A 12102-nucleotide genomic window follows, 5' to 3' on the forward strand; every position below is an offset into this window, starting at 1 on the left:
CCTGTAATCCTAGCTACTTAAGGCTGAGATCAGGAGGGTCACAGGTCAAGGCCATCCTCTTTGTAAAAAGTTTAAGAGACCCTTTCTCAACAGAAAAAGCTGAGTGCAGTGTTGTGTATCCATCATCCCGGCTTCCACAGGAAGTATAAATAGGAGGCTAGCAATCCAGGTTGGTCCAGGTAAAAAGTCAGACTCTTGAACTACAAACCACCAAAGCTAAACAGGCTGGAGGCATGGTCAAGTGGTAAAGTCTAGTCGACATGAGGTCCTGTGTTTAAACCCAATACTACCAAAAAAATAGTTCCCCATTTCAGAAAAAAAAAAAACAAAAATAAAAACCCCCAAAACCTGACTCTTCTTAGCTGATGAATCTCTTTGTGATCAGTCTCTGCCACTGTGAATCATGCGCCCAAACATTTTTAAACACTTCTCCAACACAGCTTCCTGTACCTTCCTTCCAGTGTGCACACATACTCACTTTCCCTGCAGTGTCGGCTGGGCCCTCTTGATCTAGGTAATTTTGACTTCAAACCTGCTAGCTGGATGCTCACATCTGTAATCCTGGTGAATCAGGAGGCTGAGATCTGAGGATTGTGGTTCAAAGCCAGCCTGCTCAGGAAAGCCCATGAGGCTCTTATCGCCAATTAAAAGCTGGAAGTGGAGATGTGGCTCCAATGGTAGAGTGCTAGTCTTAAGCACAAAAGCTCAGGGACAGCACCCAGGCCCTGAGTTCAAGCACCAGGACAGGTGTATACACCCCCCCGTCCAAAAACAAAAACAAAAAACCAACAACAAAAACATCCCCAACTTCATTCTAGTCAAGGCTTCCTTTTGGAATGAAGTCTTCCCTGATGCCTCATGTGGGGACCCAGGGTATGTACTGACCTTGAAGCCTCCCTCACCTGTTTTCCCCTCTTTTTTCTTTCTCCTTATCTGAAGTGATGCCCTCCCCTGCAAAGCAAGCTAGCTTTGGAGAAAAAGTTCTTGACATCCTTCAGCAAATTCTAAAGAGTGCTAAAGCAGGACCCAACTTTTTTTTTTTTTGGCAGTACTGAGGTTGACACTCAAGTCTCATGTCTGCTAGGCAGGCACACAACTTAAGCTATGCTTCAGTCCTTGCTGTGTTTTCTTATGTAGTCCATGCTGGCCTCAAACACTTAGTTCTGCCTCAGTCTCCTGAGTGCTGAGATCACAGGTGTGGAAGACAACACCCAGCTTTCTGATTTTCTGGCGCGCTGTGAGTGAAGGTTCCCTGACCACAGAAACTGTACTTTGCTGTTCTTGTATTTCTACAGCCTTATATACCAGGCATAGAAGACTAGTGTTAAACAGTTTATCCATGAAGAGCGGATAAATGATTTCTAAGCATAGGGCAGTGTTAGCTGGAGCTGGGGGGTGCCGGTTGTCAGGCTCAGGGAGGACATGTCTACATGAGCTAAGCAAACGTAGGTACATGTGTTCAGTCTGGTCACTGCACAAAATGGGTTTTAGCTTGTGCATCAGGAATAGGGGTGAGATGGAGCTGTGTGGGAGAGTGCTTCAGAGACATCCACTGAAATAGATCAGATATCTGCATGTGCAGGCACCCACAGGGTGGAGTCACACCTAATGAGGACGCCACGGTGCATGTGCAGGGTGATGTAGTGGGAGCCAGTGCTGCCGTTGGACTCCCAGTATGTCTTAGGGTTGCGGTCCATCAGCTTGCTGGCCCGGTGTGGGTTGGAAGACACCTCCACCTTCTCCCAGCATTTGTCCTCCTTCACTTCCACACTGGAGCCTAGGAGCGAGTGGGAAGGGGTGAAGGTTACAGCCTGGTTAGCTAAGGTAGAAAGAAAGGGGTTGGGGACCAGGAGGCTTCAGAAGGGGAGAGTAGATACTGGGGGAGATCCAGGAGAAAGTAGATGATGGTACTAACCCTGGCAGAGATGCCTCAGGAACACGTCAAAGAAGGGAATGTTGATGGGCTGGTGGGTTCGTCTGTGGTCTTCAATCTGGCCCAGCACCATCTGCAGCCGGAACGAACACACAGTATGGGGCAGGGAGAGAGGAAGAGGAAGGAATAGAGTGAAACACATAGAAATGTGGATAGAGAAAAATGGTCAGGAGGCAAGAGAGCACTAAACTTGACTTTTTTCTTTTTTTTTGGTCATGGGTCTGGGCCTGGGCACTGTGAGCTATTCAGCTCAAGGCTAGTGCTCCACTTGAGCCACAGCGCCATTTCCTGTTTTCTGGTGGTTCATTGGAGATAAGAGTCTCACAGGCTTTCTTACCCGGGCTGGCTTTGAACCATGTCCTCAGATCTCAGCCTCCTGAGGATTACAGGTGTGGGCCACCAACTCCTGGCTCCACTCAACCCATTTTGCTAGGATCCCATAAGGTAAAGATTAGAGAACAAGTGTCCAGATTTGCCGCCACTTTTGCTAACAAGGACCCCAATGAGGGGCACATGGACTGCCTTCTCTTATGTCGCTGGCTTATGTTCTCAACTCTACCCACAAGGCCCTCACCTGGATACAGCCAGCCAGGATGCTGGAGGTGAGGTTGCTATAGAGCTGGGCATATTTCTCACACTCAGTCACCAGGTCCCGAAGCTCAGAAGCCAGCTGCAGCTGAGTAGAGTGCTTGTCCAGGACTTTGGAGAGGACTTCTTTTGCTCCCAAACAGCAGAGCACCACTGCATAGTCCTTATGCATGGAAGCCAGGCGGTGCAGGAAGCGAGTCAGCTCCTGAACAATCTGAGTCCAGAGCCACAGGATTAGTTTGTGGGAAACAAAGGGTGACGGCAGAGTCTAGTGAAGGACAGGTGGTAGCAGAGATTTTGAAGAAATCTCAAAGTCCGGGGAAAGGAGTCCACCAAGAACAGAGTGGACTGGAATCCTGGAGTGCAGGGACTCCAGTGGGGGCTGGCAGGGGCAGAGTTCGAGCAGTTGCCTAGGTTTCTTCCTGCCACAGACATACTATCCCCCAGAGCCAACTCTCTTCCTGAGCCTCACTCCATGATTACAGATCGTGGACTGTTTCCAGAGATCCTATAATGATGCTAACCTCCTTACCCTCTGTCCCCGTGTCCCCAGACCCAACCAGAAAGGCTCTGCTGTGCACCCAGAGCCTTGTAAGGCAGGTGGTGCCCCAGCCACTGCCTTACTAGGGCTCTGGTACCTCAGGGTCACTGCTGGGGCCACTCAGGCAGTTGAGGCAAGGCTCCAAGACCTCATGCCAGGGGAGAACCATTGTCTCCGGGTAATCCAGCAGTCGGATCATGACCCTGTGAGGGGACAGAAACAAGTGATGTCTCCTCAGTCCCTCGATCCCAGAGCAAGGCCCCTGAACAGGACCCTCACCTGAGCACCGTCAGCAGCAGAATTTTGTTGGGCCCAGGGGCATCAAGAGTCCGCAGCAACAGGAGGAAGGGCTGGGTCTCCTGCTGGAGGCGCTTGAGGAGGGGCTTCACAGCCCCTCCTGGGCTGCCTTCCCGGCACAGCATGCGTTCCAAGTCCAGAAGGAGTTCTGCAGATGGGCCCCCCACCAGGGATCTAATCAGAAGTTCGGGGGACCCATCCTGACCCTGGGTGCTTGTGGTCTCCAGTGCTGCAGGCCGGACACACCAGAGGAAAAAATGTGCATGAAGAGGAACTCACAAGTCAGTCAAACTAAGAAAAGGGAAGGTCCAAAAATGTTTTTCCCATATTAAAGTTGTTTATAGTGTGCTTTGGTTTTGGTGGTACTGGGGTTTGACCTCAGTGTCTCATGTGTGTTAAGCACTCATTCTACTGCTTGAGCCACTCCACCAGTTCTCTTTTGAGTTGGTTATTTTATGCCCAGGTTGGCCTGGACTTCAATCTTCCTGTTTGTGTTTTCCTTTGTTGCTGGGATAACTACTGTGCCCAGCTGTTGGTTGAGATGGAATCTTGAGAAATTTTATGCCTGAGCTGCCACAAACCAGATTCCCCAGTCTTCGATTCCCAAGTAGCTAGGATTAAATTACAGACTTGAGCCACTACACCTGGCAAGTATGTCTACAGTTTTAACCAACCCATGAGAGATTTTCTTTTCTGGTCCCAAATACAGATCTAACTACAAAAATCTAGTATAACAAAATATTGTTAAGTTAAATGTATGCATGTGTGTGTGTGAGTGTGTGTGTGTGTGTGTGCACGTGCGCGAGCACATGCCCCTGGTCCCAGGGCTTGAACTCAGGGCCTTTTTGTTCAAGGCTGAGCTTGTTTGTTCAAGGCTAGTGCTATACCACCACAACACCATTTCCAGCTTTTTTGTAGTTAATCGGAAATGCCTTTCTCTCTCCCTCCCTCCCTCCCTCCCTCCCTCCCTCTCTCTCTCTCTCTCTCTCTCTCTCTCTCTCTCTCTCTTTCTTTCTATCATGGGGCTTGAACTTGGGGTCTGAACACTATCTCTGAGCTCTTTTGCTCAAGGCTAACACTCTATCACTTTGAGCCACAATGCCACTTCATGGAGATAAAGAGTCTTATGGACTTTCTTGCCTGGATTGGCTTTGAACCACAATCCTCAGATCCTCAGATCTCAGCCTCCTGAGTAGCTAGGATTACAGGCATGAGCCACTAGTGCCTGGCTTATAACAAATTCTTAATCTCAATTACCTATTATTAAATGTTAGCTATAATCAATACTAGCTGTTATAATTACAGCCCTAACCTGCCTAGCATGGTGGCTTTAAATTTGTAGATTAAAAGATAAATACTACTAATTTATGTATCTGTCCATTCTTGTCTTTCACTTTTTAAAAAAAACACAAAAGGTTTTTTTCCCTGTAACATCCATATTTTATGATTCTATTTGGAAACCTTTTTCAATTTTTTTTTCAGTGTTGGAGATAAAAACCAACAGTCTTGGGGGGAGGATTGGGGGGGGGGAGGGAGGATGGGAAGGGATGGGAAGGGTAAACAAAGGAGGAAGCTACAATGCTTGATAAGAAATGTACTCATTATCTTGCCCATGTAATTGTAACCCCTCTGTACAGTATTTTCACAATAAAAAAAAACACAAAACTAATGGTCTTGCAAGTGTTAGGCCATGCTCCACCACTGTGCTATACCCTGGCTCTGAATCACAAACTTTTTGTACCATAAATTACAATTCTTTTGCAGAATGTAATTTCAACCAGTTTTCTACTGTCCAGTAAGACTGGGCCAAACCTAGCCAAGACTGAGAGGATTCCACATATGTTTAGAGCCATTCACAGAAGGCAACTTCTTTGCACCTACTTGGGTCTCCTCGTCTTGCTCAAGTTCTACTTAAGATCTACCTTGAGCAATAACATCTTGCTCATTTCCTGAAGATTCCTTGTGTCTTTCCAGTGAGAGGCTAGTATGTAAGCTTCAGCTTTCCTGACTATAGGTTGGCACGGCATGATTTCTCAGCAGACCACCCCCTCCACGATGGTACCTGAATGTTCAGGCCTGCTCGGCGACTCTGAGTAGCGACTGAGAAGCATCGTGAGGATGGTGCGGGTGGTAGGCATGGGTTCTGTCCCCGGTGCTATCCCTGAGTGCCTAAGCAAGGTGTCTCTCAGCTCTTGTGTTAAAATCTGGTCTCCTAGAGTGTGGTGGTTGCACAAAAGCAGGTTGAGCAGGAGCAGGCCATTTCTCACCGCAGAAGAGCACCTGGGAAGAGAGAGATGACCCGGGAAGAAATTGGCAGAAATTGATCTCTAGATAGAACAGTTGGAGGGGCTCTGGTGTTCCCACAGAGGCAGGACTTCCCAATGTTAACCTCAGGCCACTCTTCCCAGCACCTTGAAAGGAGATCAGGGTCTCTTTGCCCTCTCTGGGAATCTCTCTATCTGTCGCTATTTGGCTTCTCTTCCAATGACTTGAAGAAGGGCCCACTAGTGTTTAGTTTAATTCAGAGGTGACAATAAAGAAAAATTCCTCTTTTTTAGTTTTTGTTTTTTTACTGCTACTGGGCTTGAACTCAGGGTCCAGGTGCTGTCCCTTAGCTTTTTCTGTTCAAGGCTGGTGCTCTACCACTTGAGCCACAGCTCCACTTCTGGCTTTTTGGTGAGTAATTGGAGATAAAAGTCTCAGGAACTGTTTTTGCTCAGGCTGGCTTAGAATCTTGATCCACAGATCTCAGCCTCCTGAAAAGCCAGGATCACAGGCATGCGCCACAGGCACCTGGTCATAATGGGAATTTCTGTGGAACCTATGAGCCTGAGGCAGAGACTAGTGGGGCATGGGACTTAGTAGGAATCCAGAGGATAATGTCCTGACCCCTCCGTGTTCAGCATCAGGATCACAGCTGCAGGGACACTGAGGAGCAAGCTCTCAGAGCCTGGACGTGTGGCTGAGTCAATGCTGGCGAAGATCTCTCTGGTCATCTGGGCATCAAACAAAGGTTGGGTGGAATCTCGGCCAGTAGTAAAGGTGGGGACCTCCGAGGAGCTGGCAATGGCCAGCATCTTTAATGCCTGCAGGGGGGATGTGGAAGCAGAGTTAGGGGTGGACTAAGCCACCATGGAAGGAGGGCATCAGGGTCAGCATTCTACATCTCAAATGTTGGGAAGTGGAATTGCTTGCAAGATGGATTAGCATAAGTGACAGAAATGGAACATGAGGTACAGGTTATCAGATGCTGAAGAGGAAAGGAAGAGAAGGAGAAACGGAAGGAAGGAAGGAAGGAAGGAAGGAAGGAAGGAAGGAAGGCAGGCAAAAAGGACATGAAAGACAGCAAACAGCAACCCAAGAGTGGATGGTAAAATCCGCCAGCCACTTCTCTCTGCCTCGCTACCCAGGTGGACTGGCTTCCCCTGCCCAATTTTCCCCTCACGACACTGCCCTTTCACAGCCTCTGGATTCCAAAGGCTTTCCCTGAAGCTGCCTCCCATTTCAGCTGGCCACTCTCCTTTGTAAACCTTTCTTTCCTGAGTCCCAGGCCCTCATAGCTTCCTGTTTTCCTATTAAATCTCCGTGGTTCTTTTGCCTTTGGAAACTAAAGCTCCTTGTCCCTTCTCTTTTACTCTGTGCTCACGCCATAGGCAACCTCATCTACTTTCACAGCTTCAATTACCACTTGCATACGAACTCTTTCAACCCTCGGTCCCCTGTCCTTAGCCAACAGATCAGTATCCAGCCTATTTCAACAGTTGTCTCACGAGAAGAATGGCTGGAATTATAGGGAAAATACTTGAAACTTATTTACTGATGCTACAGAGAAAAATCAAGTTAAAATGAACATTGTATCTTAGAGTGGAGAAGGCCTCTGTTGGTAAAAGGGCTAGAAGACACCCACTAGGGATGGGTTGGTCTACAACTAATCTTAGGATGGTTCCCCATGTGAGCTAGGCCTTCCAAAAGTGCTACCTAGTAACACGGCCTTCTCCCTTTGGTCTCCACATCCTCTGTCACAAAGAGCTGTTCTGTAGCCCCCTCAAGTTATAAACAAGATGATGTGATTTTATTCTGGGAAAGTTACAGTTAAGAGTTTAGGGGTAACCGCAAGGCTGCCAGGCAGAAGGGAAGGACCTGCTGGCTGCCATTCAAGAGATCCAAAGGCTCTCCAGAGACAATTTTGCTTATTCACAGAAACAAACTGAAAAAGACAAAGCTGGAGGTATAGCTTAGGTGGGAGGATGTGACTTAAGAGAGGGGTGTGGCTAAGGGGGGAGAGTGTCTACCTAGCAAGCCCAAGGCTCTTGAGTTCAAACTCTAGTACAATGCCCACCCCACCCCCAAAAAAAACCTGAATACATGAAAAGACTGCCCATTACAATGATGGAGGTTTAAGGAAAGCTCAACACAAAACCAAACTTCTTTTAACAGAGTAGAAAATTATAACACTCATAACTCTACCAAGCCAGGAAAACCACACCACAATGGCCATTTTGGTGTAAATCTCAAAACCTACAATTTTTCACACATTTGCAAAATGGAGAGGGTAGACCCTGCAGGGAATGGTTAATACAAAGCAGGTACTCAATTAAAAAAAAAAAAAAAGAGTTTAGGGGTAAGTGCTGTGGTCTGGTCACACAATTTGAGAGGACCCGAGAAGTTAGCATCTGGATGCCTGGCTGCTCCTGGGATGAGACCTGGTTGACTTGGTAAAGGAAGTGCTCCTGGCCTCTCCAGGAGAGCCCACTCCAAGCAGATGCATGCTCATAGGCTCCTGTCTACTTGCTCCCATTATACTGCTGGAATCCAGCCTCAGAACTCCTCGGGCTGAGGCCTACGTGTGCTCATCAGGAACCATCAAGCTATACAGAGACACACTGCCTGCACCAGGCCAGCAGCTTGCATTTCTGTTTAGGGTAGTTAGGAAGTCAGTCTTCTGGACCAGGGCCTCCCTTCCCTAGTCTCTGCTCAGAGTGGCAAAGCAATGGCAATGCTGCCTTTGTTTACCCAAATCACTTGAGGAAGTATTTACTGTGTGAGGGTACCACTCAGATAAAAGGATAAAAAAAATCCTTTAGTTTGTCTAATCTTGAACATCAGTCTTTAATAAGATGTATAACTATAACTAAAAAGGCATGAGATAAAACACAACATACCTACAAACTTGATTCTTAATTTCCCTGTACCTATTTCTGCAATATTTTTTCAGTGGCCACCTCATGTGTCCTGTTGTTCAATTCTAAACCTGAGCATCTTTCTTAAAAACTCCTACCTTTCTGCAAAAATTTGCTCTATCTCCAAGACTGTCCAGACTGCACTCTTAAATCAATCTTTGTCGTTCCATTCCAGCATCTATATACCCTAACTCCCCACAGTGCCTCCTCCAGGTACTGTCAATGGTCAGTAGCTCCCATCTGTCTGTCTCATCCATTGCTCGCTTCTAACAAGCTTAGCACACTCACCGCCAGCCCAGCCTGCTGCACCAAGATGGAAGTCTTATATTCCTGCATGCAAACCAGCACAGCATAGATGCCACCCTCTCTGGCAAAGAGTGGACGCCACTCATGCTTGGTCATAAGCAGGTAAAGGAGGCGCAGAGCTAGGACCACGACCATCTTCTCTCCCATCTGATTGGTCAGCAGTTCCACCAGTGTCTTCACTAGCTTTTCTCTGAGAAAAGAAGAGACCCTGGGGCTCCTCATTCCAAGGAGTTTACATGATTTCCCAGCCCTGATGCCATCTGATGCCCTGCCCACCCCACCTCATCAAGACCGAGTCCTCTCTCTCCCTCTCTCCTCCTTTCCTCCTTGTCAGTCTCCCTACCAATCTTCTCCACTCTGCAGTCCAACTGCGCCTCTCCCCTTACCTCCTAAAGGAGGCAAAAGAGCAAAGTGATTACAACCCTTGGCTTATCTTTTGGAGCTACAGATTGAATGCAATTCCTGGTTGTGGTGCCTGCAACCTATAATGCTAATTATTTGGGGGATCCTGGTCTGAGGCCAGCATAGGAAGAAAAAAAGTTCACCAGCCAGGCACCAGTGGCTCAAACTTGTAATCCTAGCTACTCAGGAGGAGACTGAGATCTGAGGATTGTAGTTCAAAGCCAGTATTGGGCAGAAAAGTGAGACTCTTTTCTCCAACTAACCACTCAAAAACAGGAAGTGGCACTGTGGCTCAAGTGGTAGAGTGCTCACCTTGAGCACAAAGAGGCCAGTAACCAGACCCTGAGTTCAAGCCCCACAACTGATTAAAAAAAAAAAAAAAAAAGGAAGTCCACGAGACTCCATCTCAACCAATGGCTGGGGAAGTGGCGCTGTAGCTCAAGTGGTAGAGCGCTCGCCTTGAGTTGAAGAGCTGAGGGACAACGCCCAGGCCCAGAGTTCAAGCCCCACAACCGACCAAAAAAAAAAAAAAAACTATATAGAACCAATGGCTGGATGCAGCGGTGTGTGCTTATTATCCTGGCTATGCGGAAGGCACAATGTCTAGACACAGTGGCATGTGCCTGTTATCCCCAGGGACATAGAAAAGCAAAAGTAGGAGGATCAGAGCCCAGGCTTGCTCCCAGCATAAAGAGAACCCTACTTGAAAATAACCAATGTAAAAACAGGCTGGAGGTGTAATGGTAGAGCACCTGCCTAGCAAGTATGAGGCCCTGAACTAAATCTTCAGTCCTGCCAAGAAAAAAAGGCAGATTCAGGTAAATAAAGAAAAATATGCAAGAATAATCAGGAGATGTTTGGGGGAAAAGTGGCAGATTTGCATACAGTCATCTAAATATAACTATAAACATAAAATAATCAAAATTTTGGAATTGATATAGGGTAACCAAAGAGATAGATGACAAGGGCTAGCCACTGGTGGCTGATGCCTACAATCCTTTATCAGGAGCCTGAGATCTGAGGATCACAGTTCAAAGCCAGTATAGGCAAGAAAGTCCATGAGATTTTTATCTCAACTACCAAAAATTCAAATAATAATAATACTGGATATTAATAATAAAAAGAGTGATGCTATCAATGCAGATTTAATAAGAGAATGATCATAAAACACTAAGTAGGGCTCCAAGAATACTAACAACCCCCACCCCCACCACTGTTCTTCAGGCCTTCCTTCAGCACCCTTAACCTTTCTAGTTCTTGATGTCTTTTTTTTTTCTTCTGTTTATGCAGTACTGAGGAACTGAACCCAGGGCACACATGCAAGGCAAGCATTTTACCACTAAGCCACATTCCCAGCCCTTGATGTCTTTTTCTTTCCCTCCTCCACCACTGTCCTGACCATCCACAGCTCCAACCCAAACATCTTCCCTCAGCAACATGCTAACCTCAACCACCTGTCAGGGCGAACCAGTGGGTGATCCTGCTCTGTCAGTTCCTCCACAGCCTGAGAGAGGGCAGAGAGCCCTGAAAGTTGCAGATCTGTGTCTGGGCAGGATATGTGCACGGTGGCCACAACTGCTGCCACACGCTGATCCAGGGAGCTGCGTGGACCAGGCCCCCGCAAGGCTCTAGCCATTTCTGAAATCGGAGGGGAAGAGGCAGTGGCAAAGAGAATTGTGGAACCTCTAAACTGGAAGTCATTAAAAGTCAAGCCTAGTTATCCTATCCACATATTTTATTTTATTTATGTATTTATTTTTTGTCGGTTGTAGAGCCTGAACTCTGGGCCTGGATGCTGTCCCTCAGCTCTGCAGCTCAAGGTGAGCACTCTACCACTGGAGCCATAGCACCAGTTCTAGCTTTTTCTGCTTATGTGGTGTTGAGGAATCAAACCCAGGGCCTCATGATTGTGAGGCAAGCACTCTACCACTGAGCCACCTTCCCAGCCCCTATCCTACCCACATTTTAATGCATTTTTTGTTTGTGACAAACATTGGTTGTTACTGTGTTTGGAACTTTTCCAGTTCTGTGTGAAGGACTGAGTCAAGCAGAGACAATAGAAATACCTGCAAAATGGACCCTCCTTTTCCAGGATACTGAAGAGAAGGAGTCGTGACTGATACAATCAAGATCAAAAAGAAGACAGAGGCCTGGCTAGGAAGACCCCTGCAAAAGGGACCTTCCTCCACGGCTTTCTCTCCCCATCTCCTCCTTTTCCTGGGCCAACAAAGAACTTGTCTTTGCCCTCACCCTTGCCTCCCAGAAACCCGACTCACCACTGGCTTCCTCCTTGGTTTCAGGAGACAGAGCCATCCCCTCAGTCACCAGAAGCTGGTTAAACAGATGTGAGTCACTCTGGGCCATAGGGGACTCAGACTTTGCCTTGGCAGGCTCTGCCTCTGCCTTAGGGGGCTCAGGCTTTGCCTTGGGGGACTCAGTCTCTTCCTCCAAGGTTTTGGCTGCTGATTTGGACTCCTCTTCTGGATCTGGGGTACAGGAGTGACTTCGTGAAGACAAGTTACTTAGTTCATCAGGTAGCAGCCCATACTTGGTGTAGATCTGAGAGTTGAGCAGGTCACAGAGGGTGCTGCCCTCAAACCGATTACTGAGAACCTGCAGCAGACCCTCAGCCATCTCTATGGGCACGGAGAGCTCACCTAGGGCCTTTTCACTCAGGGCCTGTCAACACAAAGAATATGTATATCATGGACAAGCACACACAGGTCCTAGGGATAGTAATGGGAAGGGTGGCCACGCCACCATAGGATTCTATGTACTAGACCCTCACAGTGAGTCTTTTCAAGTAGGACCCCATATGCCTGAACCTTTAGTTCCAGCCTTGCCCTAAATGGTAC

At 47.6% G+C, this 12102-nt stretch overlaps 1 protein-coding gene across 2 annotated transcripts in view; it reads right to left on the reverse strand.

The window, feature by feature from the left end:
* The window catches only part of Cul9 (cullin 9), a 37308-nt gene that overhangs the window by 18702 nt on the left and 6504 nt on the right, over positions 1–12102 (reverse strand). For both annotated transcript variants that reach the window (XM_070023689.1, XM_070023688.1), the window contains exons 7-16: positions 11524–11926; positions 10693–10885; positions 8828–9035; positions 6249–6445; positions 5422–5639; positions 3342–3588; positions 3160–3265; positions 2508–2735; positions 1916–2006; positions 1606–1777 (exon numbers count right to left, since the gene is read on the reverse strand). In XM_070023689.1, the coding sequence (XP_069879790.1) occupies positions 1606–1777; positions 1916–2006; positions 2508–2735; positions 3160–3265; positions 3342–3588; positions 5422–5639; positions 6249–6445; positions 8828–9035; positions 10693–10885; positions 11524–11926 (2063 nt within the window). The remainder of the gene's footprint in view (positions 1–1605; positions 1778–1915; positions 2007–2507; positions 2736–3159; positions 3266–3341; positions 3589–5421; positions 5640–6248; positions 6446–8827; positions 9036–10692; positions 10886–11523; positions 11927–12102) is intronic.

The sequence above is a fragment of the Dipodomys merriami genome, unplaced genomic scaffold (assembly GCF_024711535.1).
Source record: "Dipodomys merriami isolate MVZ:Mamm:240054 unplaced genomic scaffold, mDipMer1.0.p SCAF_16, whole genome shotgun sequence".
Classification (NCBI taxonomy): Eukaryota; Metazoa; Chordata; class Mammalia; order Rodentia; family Heteromyidae; genus Dipodomys; species Dipodomys merriami.